Genomic DNA, 18,081 nt, shown 5'->3' on the forward strand with positions numbered 1-18,081 from the left:
CAATACCACATTTGGACCTGAATACGTTGCTGTTAGTCTCTGTTTTGAATTGAGAAATCTAGGAGGTTGATACCCGAAAGACTGCAAAATTAACAAACCACACAGTCTGTCTGAAAGTTTAGGAAGATTGATTGCATTGGTTGAAGTTATACAGAATCAAAATCATGAGGCTCATTATAATCATCACAACAATAGCTGCTGGCAAGACATTAATTTTTTAAAATATCTTCCACTGATATATGTCCGCAATTATAGAAAACAAGTCCATATATTCTGGCTGATGGATTCCCTTTATCACTCATCCAGAGCAGGATTCCATTTGATCTATACTGCCACTTGCACAGTTACATCACTACCTGTAATAGTATCATTAAAGATGGTGCAAAGATACTGCAATGCATCTATCATGACTCCTAATTTTTAACTTGTAAAACATAATATTGTGAATACAACCTGCATTCATGGAGCTGGGGGTTTCACCATTCCTTTGTCATAAGGAGGTTGTCATGAAAAACGACTTTAATGGCCTTAGAGCCCCTCCTAAGCACTATATTAGTGTACTTTAAACAGATATGGTTGCCTGGAAATATTTTGACTTGTAGGCTGGCTGTATATTGTGTAGACTTTTCAGCCAGCAAATGCTGTTTTACCCATGTTTTACCCTGTCTTGCTGCCTTTTGGAAAACAGAATGGATGATAAAAAAAGAAAAGGAGAACAGGAAAGCATTAAGAATGAGGGAAAGAAGGAACAAGTGGAGAAAATAAGCAGGTAGAAAAGGGAAAAGCGAGAGGAGGCCAAAAAAGGGGCAAACTAGAAGAAATTAGGACAGCAAAGGAGGTAAAGGGGAGGTGGTCAGAAAAAGATTCAAAGCATGCAGATAAGAAAGAGATGAGAGGAAAGATGAGGGAGTGGTGAAGGAAAAGCAAAGAGAGGGGGGGAGAGGTAGCCAAGAGGAGATCTGTGGAGAATTGCACATCAGCTCACGTAAGACTGATTCTCCGAGATGACAGAGGACCGACAGCTGAAATCAAAACCACACTGTACATTTGTTTTTCCAGAACTTTCTGTCTTTTTCAACCTCGCTCCTGTCGTTCTGCTTCCTTCTCTCTTTCCCTCACTTCTCTTTTCTCCTTGGTGGTCTTTTTCTCCCCATCCCTCCCCTCTCTCATAACTCAACACAGCATCCTTGTGCCTGTATGTTCACATCAGGGTGTGTTCTGCAAAGCAATCAAGCATATTTCTGTCTTCTTTCAACGGTGTGACATGTTAGAATTTTAGAAGAACATTCAAAAATTAACAAAAATTCTCAAAAGAATGTGAAGAAGTAAGAGTTCTAACGTTAGGTCAAAGATGTCTATGCATTATGTTGCAGAGATATCTACTAAGGTTTGCGTGCTAACCAGCTACCCCTCTCTCATAACACCACTTGCACCTCAAGAAGTGATAATCCAACAGGCCTCTGGAGGTGGCAGACACTAACTGATGCCCGACTTCCCTCTTTCTCCTCTCCTCTCAGTACTGTATTCATGCTGGGTCCTGGAGGCTGATGAGCCCGGTTCTGTGGCCCTCTTGACCAGCTCTGGTTCTAGTGCCCATTCCAGACCTGCTCCTTGCTGGCATTCCTCACTGAAAACCTCTTCCACCTGGTGGTCCAAAGCCCCCGTGTCCAGCAGTGTAAACACCAACACTATCCCGGCGCTCTGAGGTCCCAGTCTGGATACAGTCAGCCTGGTTAATAGAAGTACAAGCTGCACGGCTAACTGAGCTCAGTAGTTAACGGCAGCCAGCAGCAGTTAGTGGTTACTCTAGTGATATACTTCTTCCTGTTTGTCTGGAGCATGAATTCAACAGGTGGCCACTTCCTACAGATTTAAGGGTGGAGGTGGCCCAAGAGTTTGGTGGTTCCATCCCTGGCTTGATGTGTGAGTGTGAATGGGTGAATGTGGCACGTGTTGTAAGCTGCTTTCAGTGGTTGTAGACGAGCAAAGTTCTATAGAAATGCAGTCCAATTACCATTTAATGCATCTGAGTCACACCAACCAGAGCTGGATGACTTTTACTATTTTGCACATCGGAGAGTCCAAATGGCACCTAAAGGTAGCAGTTCAAACTTCTGACAACTTCTACACCCAGAAGTTATGGAATGTGATCTCAGTGAACTTTTCCTCCTCAGACCTATACGTTATCTTCTTGGTGTCTGTTGGACTTAAAGGAAGTGATGGAGGATTAGTTTCTGTGGATGCAGCTCATTCCTCTCTAGGAGAAAGTTTTTAAAGGAGCTCTCAGCTCTCTCAGATTTTGTGTCTTGTCCATGTGGAAATGCTTGGATAGCCATCAGCAAATATAAGATGGTCACATCCATTTCTCCATCATTTTCCTTCTATACTGGGGAACTCTTTTCTTTTGCAGTTATACTTTGTGATTTAGGCAAACTGCATTTATAATGCACATTAGTGCTGGCCAAAAAATGAATTAATCATTTGTACTGTGGCATTTTTGAGTTCAGCACATAGTCTGTGCTGGCACATACTGCTTCTGGGAAACAGCACAGGCTTGCACTCTCTGACAGAACCTTCACCTCCTCCCACCAACTTGACTTTAGCACTGAATATAACCAACCTAAGAACCACTTCCATTGGGATGGAAGCATTACAACCTTAAAGCAGTGCTGATAAATATCTTTATATTAACAATAAAGTAAATCAGCACACTCGTAGGGACAAACCCACAGTTCCCCTCAGCTCTACACAGTGTTGCAGTGGCTTCTGACTTTGTCGTTTTGGTTTTACTGCCTACAAATTCAGCTGATTCAGTCTCGTTCCTCTCATCACCCTGTTTCCAGCAGCAGCAGGCAGCTGTTATCATCAAAAAAGCAATGAAAAACTCGCGGTACGCCATCTGCCCAGCACCAAACAACAGACAAACAAAGGTGGTAAACTAATGAACACAGTGGCAACACTGGCGACAAAAGAAGAGTTAGTGGAGAAAAACACAGCTTAAAGGAGAGAAAATGGGGACTGAAGCATGACTCCCAGTGTGAATTAATGTTGCTCTGTCTGTTGGATTTGTAAATTTGATGATATGTCAGTGTTTATGACTTGATCTGCTGCTTCCATGTGGCCTTAAAAAACCAACCCCCCCCCCCCAAAAAAAAACAAAAACAGTTGCTGCCGTTTTAAACTGTGGTACAAAATAATTTGAGTTGCGACAACATGTGACTAAGCTGTGTGAGTGGTGACTGGCACGTTTTCACCTCAGGGCTTGCCATACTTGCTTGGAGCAGGCAGTTGCTTGGAGCCCCCAGCGACTAGGGGGGCCTCGGCCACTTATTTACAACGATTATTCAGTATTCATCTCAGATGTCCTGGAAATTGTACATTTATGTGCGCAAAAAACAAATTTTTGCGGTGCGCACAGGTGGAGTGGGAGCCTCAGAGATTTCTTGCTTGGAGCCCCAAGAGACCCTCGCAATGCCACTGACCAAAAACCTGTAGGCTGTGTCTGACTGGCATGCTTGTGATACCAGCTCTTGTATGTACTAATTTCTGCCTGTACATGCCAAACTTGCATGCAGAAAAATACCAACGGATGCTTTCAGAGCTGACAGAAGCAACAGAGATTTTGCACATCCAGTCACTGATGCAAATCTTATCATACAGCTTAGAAATAGTAGTTTTGCAATTCTACTTTGTTTCAATTCAAAAGTAAAGACCTCTTTTACGAGTTTCACAGTCAGGAGAGTGTGTATTTTACTGTGTGATATTTCACAGGCAGACACTATCACTTTATAGGAAAGAAAACCTTTCTTGGTATCTTTCCAAAATAATTTTATTCCTTCCATAAAATGCTATTTCCCATTAGAGAAGCTTCTTCCAAAGTGAAGAAACTTGGATGCTGGTAAACCTCCCTACGCTGCAACCAACAGCACAACAACAAATATCTCTCTATGGCCACAAAGTCAAAACAGCTGCCCTGAACTAAACACTCCTAAACTGATGTGGAGGCCTTTCACAGTGCAGGGTGGACTTGATTCATTGCCAGCATCGATGTGCTGCACCAGAAAGGTACAGGTCTTTTGTGTTTATTGGACCAGATGCTAATCTCTCACGTACTACTTCAAACATCATCAAAAAAAAAAAAAAAAAAAAAAAACAAAACTGCAGGCATAGTCCAGCATTATAAAAAAAGAGAATGACTGTGTCCAGCACTGTTTTATAACTTACTAACATGTAAACCTTTTTTGTTGGGAGGAAAAACAGAACTGAAATATTAGTAAAAGGACATCAACCTTTGAGTGTGACTCAACTCATAATACTATAACTTGGATTTTTTCCTCTTACCAAGACATCCCCTGCATGAAATATGCGTGGCTGCTTTATTTTAGAATGGTTCTCGCTCATATTTTGATGTATGGGTCCTTTACTAATTATACAGATTAAGTATTTATTATCACAACTAAGGTCCAGAATACCTGAAAATGAGAGAACTTTTCATACTTGCTGATCTGATGTCATAAAATAAAACTCACTCAGCAAAAAGTGTCAGAAAACATGCTGAGGCACACATTAAAGTGCACATTTTACACGAAAGGCCTCTTTAATCTCAAATACTCAAGCTCAAGTAGCATAACTAGATTAGTTGTAAACTCAGCTTTTTAACAGTGCAAGGTCATGCGTTTCAGGTGGTGGAGAATGAACAAGATGGGGCTTTAGGCAACAAACAAGTGAAGTCTGATAAATTCATCCACTGCTTCACTTTTGCAGTGATGGATTATACCTCTCAGGCAAGCGTTGTGTCTGCGAGTTTGTTTTCAAGCAACTGGTGAAAAGACTGGAGTCTGTTTTCCAAAAAGAACATAGCATAACATCTATTCCATCTTTCGTGGGCCTCGGCCCTCGAGAGAGCGAGTGATTAGCTATGGAGCTGGCTGGAAAATGTGAAGAAATTATCATCATGTGGCGCTAGAGGAGCTGATAGACGTTACCTTGTGTAAGAAAATAATCTCCATTAGTTTAATGAGGATGACTAACGGTGGAAACAAGGATTGTCTTATTTAGACAGTGCAGCAAAACTGATAAACTGGAAAAGCTTGGCACGTCAGTAACAATCCAGTCATGGGTGGAATATTCCTGTGCCACAGATTTTGTGTGTCCTGCCCAGTACCAGCGCTAATTTCCCTGAAAACACTGCCATACGTTCCATGGTCGCACAGGATCTTGTTAGATATGAGACCATTCTTGTGAGACTGTTTATCTGATTGGAATATTCCTCATGAATATCTCCATATCAACCACTCACTGATAACAACAAAGAGACATCAGCAGGTTGTTTCAGCTGTAATGACTTAATCTGTATTTGAGACTGCAGCAGTTCCTGTTGCATCACGAAGGAATGATGTTTCCTTCAATATGCCTGATTATGATTAACTCTTTCCAAAAGCTGCAAACTTTGATGTTGTACCAAAGTACTATTCTGATGCCTGAAAGACTGACTCTGTGGCCAGATAAGAAGTTTGTTTGAACTTTAAGTCTAAGTAAACATTATATCAAGGCGCTGCAGCCCCCAAATGTTCTCCCAACCACAGAGAGTCATGCTGGATACTTGAGCATCTACCGTTTTCATCTTCTGTTTATCGCTCTGACAGCACAAATTAGGGGATGGGACAAGCGTTTGTTTTGTTCGGCTATGGAACACAGCGGTAATGTTGAGCTGCCACAGGCGATTTGTTCAAAGGGCACAGGGAGAAATCATGTTCCAAAATTCCAAAACAGAAACTGAAAGGTCATATTTGCCATTAAAGTGATATTTCATTGTTGCTCGTCAAAGTGCTCCCCTGCATTAAAGTTGCAGTTGTCCTCCTGCAGTCTCTGTAAATTAGTGCAGAGCTTCCACTGATGGTGCACTTTCCATTTCTTCACTCCAAAAGAGACAAAAACATGAAGGAGTTAACTGACGAACAATAAAGACAGCCCCTAGGCCTCAAATCTCTAGGTTTCGTGCGGCAGTTAGTTTGTGGTAACTGTAATTTTGTTTGGAAACACAGGTAGTGTATGACTTAAGTACAGTATCAGCTGACATGAGGTGCCTGTTGTTACAGCTGTGGCTGTCCCCCCCAGAAGATTCTTAGTGTTTCCTTGTGTTTTCCCTTTCTCCGTCTTCCCAGTACTTCCTGTCTGTCTCTCTCTTTGTTTATGTCTTGTCTGCGTGTGTGTGTCCCAGCTCTGCTTATCATACACACCTGTCTGCAATCAACTCATCTCCGCTTCCAGTCTGCACACCTGCCTCTCAGCCAAATCGTTTTGTGTTTCATATTTACTAACCTGTCTCTTCGTGTTCAGGCATCACCACTCATCTACTTGTCTTCCTGCTCTTCTGTCTCCTCCATCATCCCCTCATCAAAACCCTGATTACAATAAAACTGACTCTTTTTGCTGCCAAACATCACCTTGCCAGTTTCCTGCACTTGGGTCCCACCTGTGTTCATAACATGTCGGTGTCATGAGGCCCGGCTCTGAAGAGTACCCAATTTCAAGACGACACTAACGACGGCTTGTATATACACCATGAGCACTAAGGGAGAGCTTCAGGAGCCCAGCAACTTCTTTTTGGATACAAGATGATTATTCTACTTTTCTTTAAAAACTGCGGGACCTGGAATAGTTTTATATGCTTCAGCATTACAAAGCAGGTTTATTCACTAAAATCCAGGCTCTCTATTCTAGAATACCCTCAGATATGGCACAATAACTGAAAACCAACTATTGAATCAAACTACTCAATCATCATCAAATGGGTGAGATGGTCTGCATTCACTGTTACATTTTGTGTTTCAGCTGCAGCAAACAGACTGTGTATTGTTGTCTAGACTGGAGATCATGCCCACAGTGTTCCATCGTGTTGCCTAATTCAGAGCTTCAATTCGATATGATCAGGAATGAAAAACTGATATTGTAGAACTCATCCTAAAAGCACAATGCTGAAAATGTTTAAGTTTTTTATAAAATGAGCTAAATAAGGGAGTTATCAATAGGGGGCGCTCAGCTTCCACACAGCTGGGCACAAGTCACTGTGGCTGTAGCCAGCAGGGCTTGGGATTGGTTGTCTCATCAGGCTGCATTTAGGTTGATCTGGGGTTCCACCATGCATACTATGCAGTACAGTGCACTTATATGTTCAGTGGACAATGAATGCAGAGCCACACATATACACAACATTCTGCTTTACAGCAGCCATAATGACTGCTGTTACGAATGTCTGTTTTGTCCCTCCAGCAGTAAAATATTCTACATTCTCCCTCAGCGTTCTATTTAGTAGCATTCCAGGAACGTACACGAGCTCTAAAGGGCAAAATACAGCTGCACAATGGCCCCATCAAGTACGTTTTAAAATTCAGTGAAGCACAAAAAATGCCCTGTGATCGTACAGTAGTTTCTGTTTATGTGCATTTACAGCAAAAATCTACTCAAAAATACTGTACTGCTTGTAAAATGGAGAGGGAGAGTGAGGTGCCTCGGCTCTTATGTATACATAGAGTTTACACAGCACCACTGACGTTCATCCTTCTTTAAAGAGATAAGTGATTGCTAAATGTTTGGGAGTTTAGAGCTAAAATGAACATTGCTGCTAGACCTATAAAGAAAATGCTCACCTGCCTTGCTGTCCCATCTGAATCTACTGCACTGATGAATGATCCTCAGTGTTGTGACTAATACAGTTTATTTTCTCATTAAAGCTACAACAAACTTTGGTGCTTGTCGGGCACTGTAACGGCCTCCGTTATGGATTGGGTCATTACTGCTAAAATAAACTGCCCCTGTTTTGCCAGCTTCCACTCATATAGGTCCAGCAAAATAAGCTGTGCTCTCAGTTATGGATGACAGAGCTACACACACTCCTGCTGCTCCTTTGGCTGCTTCCACGATTTCCTCTTTTTAGTGGAAACACGAGGGAAAACATACCTTAATAAGCAAATAACTGAAGCCAAATGGATTAAACAGTGAATAAATATAAGGCCATTTGAAAACATTTATTTAGAAAAGATGCTTGGAAAAAGACAATGAATATTTCCTGTAAACTTAAAAACTTCAATATTTGTCAGTTACTGTGAGAAACAGATTTCAGTGAATATACTGTCATAATGCTAATTTGTCAGTTACAAAGCTCCCTTTTTTCCAGCACTTAAAGTGGTACACTAGATAACAATGTGTATAGAAATGTATTAGAAAGCTGATTATTTTATTAAATCAGTCCAACCAACAAACTAAACACTGCAATAGTCCAGAACTCTGTTATTATTACTAGTGTTCACCATCTTGTGGAGGCCTTGAGAACTACAACTGAATTAGGCTGTTGTGTAAACCTGAGCAAAGTTAGGATGTTCAGAAGGATACTGTATCTCATCACTAAAATGATCAGTGCATGTGACGCTACATAGCATATATTCATTTTTGATTGCCCATTAGCACTGTTGACTTTTGAGTTTTCCCATACTGCAGGTCACACTTATGATAAAACATGACATTCATAAAAGGTGAGTGTTCCTTGAACAACAGCAATATATGATGTTTAGATACTTCTTCTTCTTCTTGGACCAGGATTTCTTCCAGGTGGTAGACTAGATAAAATCAGGCTTATGTGGCCACATGGTGCTGACAAATTGGGGGTTTATGGTTTAAGCCAGCATAAATAATGAACACTGGCCAACAGCTGCCCATACAAACCGAGGCCAACCAGCATACTCATTACCCATCTCTACAAATCCAGAACATCAACAGTCCCTCTTGCTATTTTGAGAAATACTGGAAACACAGGGAGTGAGAGAGGGAACTGGTTGGAAGAACAAATGACGAGAGTCCAACAGAGCGACATCTTCGCTTGGTCACTCCGAGTGGATGGTCCTACACAACTAAGGTGTCTTGACTACAAATATTTATGATTTTACCTTCAGGGCCATCGTTTTTTGTTTTTTTTTATTAACCACTATGAAAACTGGCATCACTAGTTGCTTGGCAACATTTGCCTATTTCACAATTTTCCAACTGTTGTTTGCCATCAATGGCCAAACTCTTGACGTGGGCAGTTCTGGACTGACGTACCTGTCTCAACTTTGGAGTGGTCAGTCCTCTCTGTCACCTTCTCCTGGCTGATGAGGTAATCAACTATCCTCACCCCGATTGGTGGCTCAGTGTGGTTCCACTCCATGATGACCAATGAGCTGCTGGGCTCGTAGGTGTAAGAGAGTTTCAGCCTGGCAACAGAGTGACAGAGATGCAAAACCAGGCCACTGAGTGAAAGATGTTGTCAGCAAACTGGTCTCATTACTGTAATTTACAGCTAACATTATCCCTGGTGTTCCTGCAAACCTGCAACCTAATGAAAACATATTCTGCAATATCACAAACTCTTCTGTCAACAGTAAGGCCATGTCCTCCCTGAGGTCTGACTTAACCCTTAGCCCTCTGCAGCTTTGTGGCATTGAGACCCAAATACAGAGAGGTTTTCATGCCAATCAATCAATACAGCAGCTAATTTCATTGATTAGGACACCCAAACTGGACAACAAGAACAACAACAAAATCAATGAACGTTGTAATCATGGACAGACGATGGGGTCCTGGGCATAGATACATAAAATGCCACCCCCCTCTAACACAGGACCCAGACTGAAAGAGGGTGTCTCTGTGCAAATGTTGTATGTCTCTTTGTGGTGGTTTTGCATCTATTTGTTGTGATTGTGTATCCTTTAATTGAGCTCTGCAACATTCCAACAAAAACTTCAAACAGAGACTTTGGCCAAGTGGTCCCCTGATCTCTCTGGTCCCCATGCCCAGCAGGCCCTTTCAGTAATATATCCATGGATGTAATATTTGGTCGCAATAAGATTCATGCTTCCTGGTGGCGCATTACTTGAGACCACTGCAGCAGAATATAGAGTTCTACCAGTAAAATGATGGATGGTATTTACCACAACCCATTTTAGAGTGATGTATTTGGAGAGAGGTAATATTATTCTATGTTACTAACATAGGTTGGGGAAGTGGGGCGCAGGTGGGCAGTCCGTCGGAGCCAAAAGCGCTGGAATCACACCGACACCAGTCATCAATAACATCACCTTTCCCCGAACACCACAGCATGCTCATCATTGCCTCCTGAAGAGCCTACAGAGAGAGAAAGTGAGACAAGAACACAAAAACAAAGTTAAATTCAAAGCACGTGTCACACGTAAACGGTAACTATGAAATTCTATTCTCACATTAACAATTTTATTTCATAGTTTTTACTTCAAAAGAAGATATTAAAAAGTCTTTCCTTTCAGTAATTTCTCATGTTTTTCATTATATTTGGGCATTTTATGCCTTTACTAGAATGTCGAGGTCGAATGTCGAAATGTGCTGAATGCATTCCCTTCCTCATAAAACATGCATTATTTCCATGCTGGGTTGGGCCGGGCCCAGTTTGCTAGCGAGATGGAAACAGGTGATCCGCTGTGGCAACTCCTAATTGGGGAGCAGCCAAAACAAGAAGATGTTGGGTTACTCATATGTACTATTGTTTGTTCCTGTCTTTTATTGTCTTTGCTAACTTGTTCATGGAGCATTGATGGAGCCGGTCTTATGTAAACAAGCCTATTCCAGTCGTCTTAGCATGATGTAGCTTACCACAGTACATGAGGTGATCCTTTATTGATGAACCACAAACACAAATAGAAAATGTAAAAAAATGACATTGGTGTGATTAATAGCAGTAGAGTTCAGTGTTAAACATTGGAAATAAACTCATGTGAATGCAATTATTGGCTTGACCTCATCCAAAGTCTATATATTGACCCTCTTTGTCACAAGTTACATAATTCCCGATGAAGATGGAATGTCAAAATGCTGTAAATGTAATAGGTCATCTTTTTGGGAGCATTTATTCAGTGTGGACATCTTTTCTGCTTGAAAATGTTCTGTTGTTTTTCTAGTAGGTATTCAAAAGTATTATATCAGATTGTTGACAAAACAGTTTCTCTAGATACATATCAATTCATCAGGGGTGGACAGATACACACATCTAGTAATTAAATGTAATAGTGCCGCCAAAAAGTGCATTTATTCAAAATGTTGCCTTTGCATCATGTCTGTACCAGCATGTAGCTGCACAGTCAAGCACAAGAAACCTCTAAACAGCTTTTGTCAATAACAGCAGCTGTATCTGTCTGCCTGAGCAAAAAGATGAAAGCCTGACACCTCTGTGGTGGGTGGTGGCAGCGTGGGGCAGCACCATATCGACCTTTCTTCCTGCTGGACGAGTAAAAGAAGTATTGACGTACAGCATCGATGGAGTCAAAAAAGTCACAGCACAGTATGGCAGATTATGACACAGCGTGCTGCCAGCAGAGTAAGACATGATACTCGAGAAGGAAAAGACACTTTAAAGTCCTCTGCTCCTGAAACCTGTTTCATAATGAGGCCATGAGGCTTTCAGCCCTGATGGAGAAAGTCACAAACACATGGTGGGTTTCACTGCAGGACGCCTGTTAATAGACTTACAGAGGTTTAATGATCACACACCCAAACTAATGCCTGGATTTTTTGTATTATTAGCTGCTGTCCTCTCATGTTAAAGTAACTTAGATGAGAAAACATTTACATTCTCGACATCAAAGTAAAGCCACTTTGATTTTGGGATGACAAGGGCACTGGGCAATAAATGCCTCCTTTAATCATACACATGAAAGGTAAGAGAGATAATCCAGTTCAGAAGGATGAGAGAACATGCACTCACCAATTTCAAGGGTGTCACGGAAAGTGATGTAATGTACTCTGCAAGAAATTGGTCTTTTCAGACATTAGACAGTCCCCAGATAGTTGGGAGAGGAGAGGATAAACACCATACACACCTGGTAGGTCTCATTGTTGGACACCAATTCATAAATGGGTGCGGCCTTGGTGATCTGCAGCAGGACAGGCTCAGACTGCTGCCGTCCTTGTGACGCCCTCGGGCTCATGTGGCAGAGGTGACAGGAGCGCGGGCACTGGCCTTGGCTGGTGCAGTCCATACGGACGCCAGCCGCCATGCGCTTAGCTCCCGTGTCCAGCAGACTGGCGATGTACGCAGGGTATGTCAGCGTCCTCGGCTCCTTGTCACGCTCCTCTGACTCCTCTGAAGGCGAGTTACCTGACAGGACGGACAGAATGAAAAATGGTTGGTTAATTCTATTAAAGAGACAAAATGCATTATAGACAAATGTCACAAAAGCAAACTATGAAAATGCATAAAAACAAAGTCATGTGGCTTTATGATATTCTTGTCACTCATATAAATTAACCAGATAGATGGTGAGGTCACATGATGCTAGTAATGAGATGAGGGAATAAGGGAATGAAAAAACTGAACTGAGACATTTTTCTTGTCCCTTTGTAGCAATATGGCAAAACTACAAAGCATAAATGCATTCCCACATTCCCAGATCTCCCTTGTGGAGGCTTTTCTGCATCACAGGCGGAATACATGAGAAGGAGTGTAAATATTTGGGCCACAGCTACAGCTACAAAGAGCTCAGTGTGGGGAGACGTGTACTGAACAATGAAATGTTTACATTGTATTAATGTTCCTATTGCTGTTACAGGCTGTCATTGACATCACACTGGATTTTTTCGCTGCTCAGGTTCTGGAGCTTGACTCCTCAAAAGTACCGACAACATAGAAATATATTAACCAGTGAGATGAAACCAGGGTTTTCAGCTACATAGTAGTTTGCACATACATTATTTTATGTTAGTTATGCAGGAATTTACAGTGGAACACTGCTTTACTCCACAACATGTACGCAGCTAGCTTAGATACCAGTGATTGATTTTTGCAACATTTTGTGACAACTGTTATACAGGAAAGAAAGGCTCCTACACACAATCACCTCTGAGCACTGCCAGCACAAGGTTTTGGTTAGATTCATTCAGAGAAAATCAGCAAAAGAAAATGTGAATTAATGCAAGTTTACATTTTCCACTGTAGAAGATGGGTGCTTCAAGATAAAGCTGGTTAACTAATTCTCCAGTTGTGTGCCATTAAACCACTGCAGAAGAAGAGGGTGCAATGAGATGATGGCCAATCCCAACGTCCTGCCTAAGCCCTGAACCAGACTTTGTTAATGTCACCTGGTAAGTGCTTGAGTGGGAGAAGCTGCAAGTCCCTGAAATGATAGAATTAAGAATGGGACAGCACTTTGAAACATATGCCATTACCTTGACAATGCTAGCAAATGGTATGCACAAATGTGGCTTGGGACTGGTTAAGAAACCCAGGACACAGCTATTCTTCTTAACCAGGCAGTTAAATCTCTTCCTGTCTGCCACTGTCTCAGCAGACCAGAGTCAGAAAAAGACATTAGACAAGAACTGCAGTACATGTACAGAATTAGCACGGCTGTGTTACAGATCGTCATCAGCTGATCACTGGTGCTGGACAGAGGACCACGGCTGCCATCGGGATCACTGGATGTGACTGTAAACAAAAACTGTAATGCAACGAGTTTAATGTCCCGTGCACAGACAAGTTAAAAGAGTCATTTTAATAGTGGTGTTTTGTATGTACCCGGTTCCTGAAAAGTTTAGTTTTACAAAAGTTTGTTGAGTTTAACTTTTGTATTATGTAAATATGTGATTCAAATATTCCCCTTGAAATGTTTCGTCTCAGACAGAGTGGGATGTCCATTTGCAAGGGGAGCTGGAGAGCAAGCGAGAGAGGGAAACATGCTTAATGCACAGCGTTGATGCTATTTTTCTTTTTTAAAAAGGGGGAATTCTTCAAATGACCATTTTGGGAGTCTGCTAGGCTGTGAGCAAACACAAGCAATTTAAAAGCTCAAGCCCCAATTAGGGAACACGCTTGTTGTTCGAGCTGCCTGTGATGGAACACAACGAAGGTTTATGAGCCATGGGATGATGGGAAAACAGTGTGCGCACATGCTCAGGGACCACACGTGAGCATACAAATGAAGGTAAATATACAATGTGAATCATTTCTGTGCATTAATGTTTACTTTTTACTGCATGGTTCCTTTATAGTGATCTCGCAGCACAACTAAGCATTCAAAGAGACAGAACATCACAACTTCATCATGGATTGTCACAATGATGTGTATTTGCATTTATGTGTGTGTACCTGAATGTGGGTGACTGTCATTAAAAAGAGATTAAGGAACTAAGTGCTACAATAACAAAAGTCACTGTTTTCTTTTATGCTGGTGTGTGATTACCACCACAATGATCATAACTCATCTCCCACACACATCTGTAACACACACACACTTTCTGTCCAACACCTACGGAGTCATTAAGTTTTGCAGATTTTCCAAGTCATGTCATGATTGATAAGTTACAGTTTCATCATGTGAATAAAGGGTGATCCAACACACACAACACATTCTGTTTGAGGTTCATGTGGAATTGGGAGAATGAGGCTGTTCAGGGCTTAATTAACAGAAAATATTGCAGTTATTGCCTTAAAAAGGTTCATTTTAAATGCAAGGTCAAAAACATATTTCAAACAGAGTGCGGTGGTGGTCATCAAAATACAAAATAAAAGCACTTAGAGCGGCTATGTGCAGAAAATTTGTATGATTAAACATCTTATAATGAATTGTTGCAAGGGCATACGTTTTTGTTTGTTGCAGAAAAGTGAGCAAGCTTTTTGCCCATTCATCTTAAAGCGATCTGAATATTAATTGTAAAAATAGACCAAACGCAACAAAAAGAAAGGGAGACCCTGAGCCAAGCACACACTGGCGCACTGAAATGTTCCCCACAAACCACCAAAAGATACAAAGGAAATAACCAGAAGAGAAATGAAGCCAAGAAAATGAGACCACCAGTGTCACACAGAATGCTGCAGAGTTCAGGAGACCATGGTGGACCAGGGATCTTTATGCAAACTGACATTCAGGCTAGACTGAACACAAGTGAAAGGAACGGGCAGCAAAAATCCAAATAAATGTCAGATAGGAGCAGCGGGAGCATGAAACAACCCACAAGTATCTCATATGCTAAACAAAGACAAATGACACCCAGTCTGGGAAATTTAATGGTCAGGTGTAGCGAATGACAGCCTCCTTTGTTAACACAGCTGCCTTCAGATCCAGTAATGGATGGTAAACCAAATAAACAGCTGTATCTGTGTGTGTTTAACTTTGTGCACGTGTATATACGTCTCACAAAATCAGGACATTCCAGGTCTAGTAACATTGTTCATTTGCGCTTCCCTTGCTAGCTGTGGGTGTCTTTGCATGTTCACGCCCTTGACAATGTTAGCGCGCAGCTCGGGGCTTTGTGATTGGGTCACTGAGTCTAATCGACAGATAAGCCCGAACCAATCACGGGAATGTGCAGGTAAATGAGGTCTGGTAGAGGGGAGAGTCACAATAGGGGAGAATGAAATTAAACTGTGGATGTTCACATCTTGACCCCTGAGCGGCATTCGTGTGTGTGCGTGTGTGTGTGTGTGTGTGTGTGTGTGTGTGTGTGCGTGTGTGAGTGTATGTGGGCGTGCCTGAAGAAATGTTCAAGTAGTGGCACTCTGCAGGCCATGAGCCTGCATGACTGATCAAAGGCAATGAAGAAGAAGATTATGACTTTGTTTATAGTGTGTGTAAGAGGGCCAGGCAATGGAAAACACCTTGTTTGAAGACCACTACCTAGACCCCAGTTGTGTGACTGGGTTTGCGCACTCATATTGGCATTCACAGACTTATCTGCATGTGGCCAAGAATGCCAATGCCCTCGCACTCCTGACAAGCCAAACTTTAATCTATCCTTGTCAAACTGGCTCACTTTCCACTAATCAGCTCTCATTCGATCATCACTTGCCACCTCCTGGCAGATGGAAATTAAATGTGGCAGTTATATTAGGACAGCTGGGTGCCTTTTAGGGCAAAGAAGATTGGCAATGATTAGTTCAGTTTAGTCTTGGTTTAGTTCAGCAGCGTTCAGTGTCAGCTGGGACCACGGGGGGATAATAAAATGGACGAGCAGCCCAGCCAAACACACAGTATATTATCTCACTACACCTTCTCTGATTTACTTTGAATTTACGATTTAGGGGCAAATTTATAGCATAGATATATTCTGTATGTACTCATGGCAAGAATGCTATTTCTGAAAGAAAACCAAATGTTGGACTCATAAGCATTAATATGACCTTACTTCTGGTATGACCGATAGTTTATAGTGGCTAATGTCAGCCAATATTAGCAAAGTTAAGATGGACAGTGGTGCGGATACCATGGCCTCAAAAAATCTCGATTCATCAGACAGTATAATTGGATGCCTGTGAAGCAAGTGTTTGTTTGCAGCTGTAAATGAATGCATCAGCATTAATCTCTAGGTAAAGACAGCACGGGGGCTTCATTGCAGCAAAGCTTTGCAATGCACGTCTGTGGAGGGATGTCAAACTGTGTCTCGACCTGTATGAGTTCTCAGACTTGAGAATGTGTTCAAAAATCTGAGCGTGAGCCTCAAGTCAAGGCACAGAAAACCTGGAGAAACCGATTGATTGCCACACATACAAATATTATTTGTAAATGTGAGGCACGGCACGAGTGCAGCAAAAGTCACAAGTCGAATTGAGAGGTGTACTTGAGGAGGAACTGAAGAACTGTCTCTTTTTTCAGCTTTCTGAGTACATATTTTCAGACTCTTTGCTCCACGTGTGTTATGATGGCTTATTACACGACATGTTAGTGTTTGCTGTTATCCTGCAGTCAGCACTTGTGTTCATGGTAAACACTTGATTTGTTCCTATGTTCTCTTCTGGTGGTGTTTTTTGTTCGGGTTCTAAGCTGAGGGTCTCAGACAGGGATACAGGGATATTAGGTTTGCAACACTGTCGCTTTGAGGTCCCTGCTGTGACTTCACATGCTTTGCACTGTCAGTCTGTGTTTCTCGTATTATCTGTCTTGGATTTTACTTGTTTTAGCCTAGTTTCTGAGAAAGGGCTTACTGGGTTCAATATAGGCTTTTCTCCATCCTAAACATGGCTGCCATTTGTGACTTCAAAAGACAAGTGCCACTTTTCAGGAAAGCAGGAAAACGCTGCAAAAACAGGATATCACTCTGTTGTTGTGACTTGTAAACAGTATCTACTAATAATACACAAGTTGCTACCTTTGCTTCTGTATTTCTCACAAATAGACACAACTGCTGTTGTTTTGCACATGATAACTGTTGTTTCCTGAAACACAGAGGGGAAATGGCTCTCAAGAACATTCTGTGAAAAGCCTCTCTTGACCACTTAGAGAGTCACAGACACACATCAAGAGTCACTTTAGACTCACTCCACCAGCTCCTCAGCTGCATAATGAGTGTTCACTTACTTCCTGACGGGCTGTTTTACTGTTTTATTTCAATGTGATAGTGTGATAAAGCTTGTGTGTGGTGATGCTTAGAATTAGGTGGTCCTTTAAGTCCTGAACTGATTTCATGTCCTCCACGATCACACCATGTGTCCCGGAATAAAAAAGTGGCTACTATGTGAATCACGTTAACCACAGAAAATGAATCTCTGGCCGTCAAATGCACATGTTTAGGAAACGTTTGAACATAGATCTTTTTTTTACATGAATGCGTAAAGTTGGGTGCGATGTGTTGAGGGACATGGCTGCATGATATTGAGGGATGGTTTCCTGCACATCTGTATGGATGTCTCCATTCCAACTACTTGTCTTTCAAAGGTGAATGAAATAATATATATATATATATATATATATATATATATATATTTCTGTGCACCATGCTCTTCTCTGAACTTTGCTTAACGTCTTCCTCAGCCTGTCTTTGTCTCTTTCTACAGCATCTCCTCTTTCCCCTCCTCTTTCGCTCTCTCTCTTACTCAACACACAGCACGATCGCACCCTTTTTTCACAATGCAAACATGTGTGGTAGGTGTGAGGGAGGAAAGCTGTAATATAATATTCCTTCTGTGCATCTCCCTACTAAAACAAGAAAACCAATTTCTCTTCTCTCGCATTTTCTGACATTTTCTCTGCTTTCGCATTCTCACGATTCCTCTCTTTTGCTCACTTCCTCATTTCCACCTTTTTTCTT

General features: G+C 41.7%; 1 protein-coding gene across 6 annotated transcripts in view; it reads right to left on the reverse strand.

Annotated features, from left to right (window-relative positions):
* astn1 (astrotactin 1) overlaps positions 1–18,081 on the reverse strand; it is a 370,801-nt gene that overhangs the window by 36,902 nt on the left and 315,818 nt on the right. For all 6 annotated transcript variants that reach the window (XM_070974412.1, XM_070974410.1, XM_070974416.1 and 3 more), the window contains 3 exons: positions 11,883–12,160; positions 10,025–10,158; positions 9,097–9,248 (listed from right to left, as the gene is read on the reverse strand). In XM_070974412.1, the coding sequence (XP_070830513.1) occupies positions 9,097–9,248; positions 10,025–10,158; positions 11,883–12,160 (564 nt within the window). The remainder of the gene's footprint in view (positions 1–9,096; positions 9,249–10,024; positions 10,159–11,882; positions 12,161–18,081) is intronic.

This window comes from Chaetodon trifascialis, chromosome 11, assembly GCF_039877785.1.
Source record: "Chaetodon trifascialis isolate fChaTrf1 chromosome 11, fChaTrf1.hap1, whole genome shotgun sequence".
In the NCBI taxonomy this organism is placed as follows: domain Eukaryota; kingdom Metazoa; phylum Chordata; class Actinopteri; order Chaetodontiformes; family Chaetodontidae; genus Chaetodon; species Chaetodon trifascialis.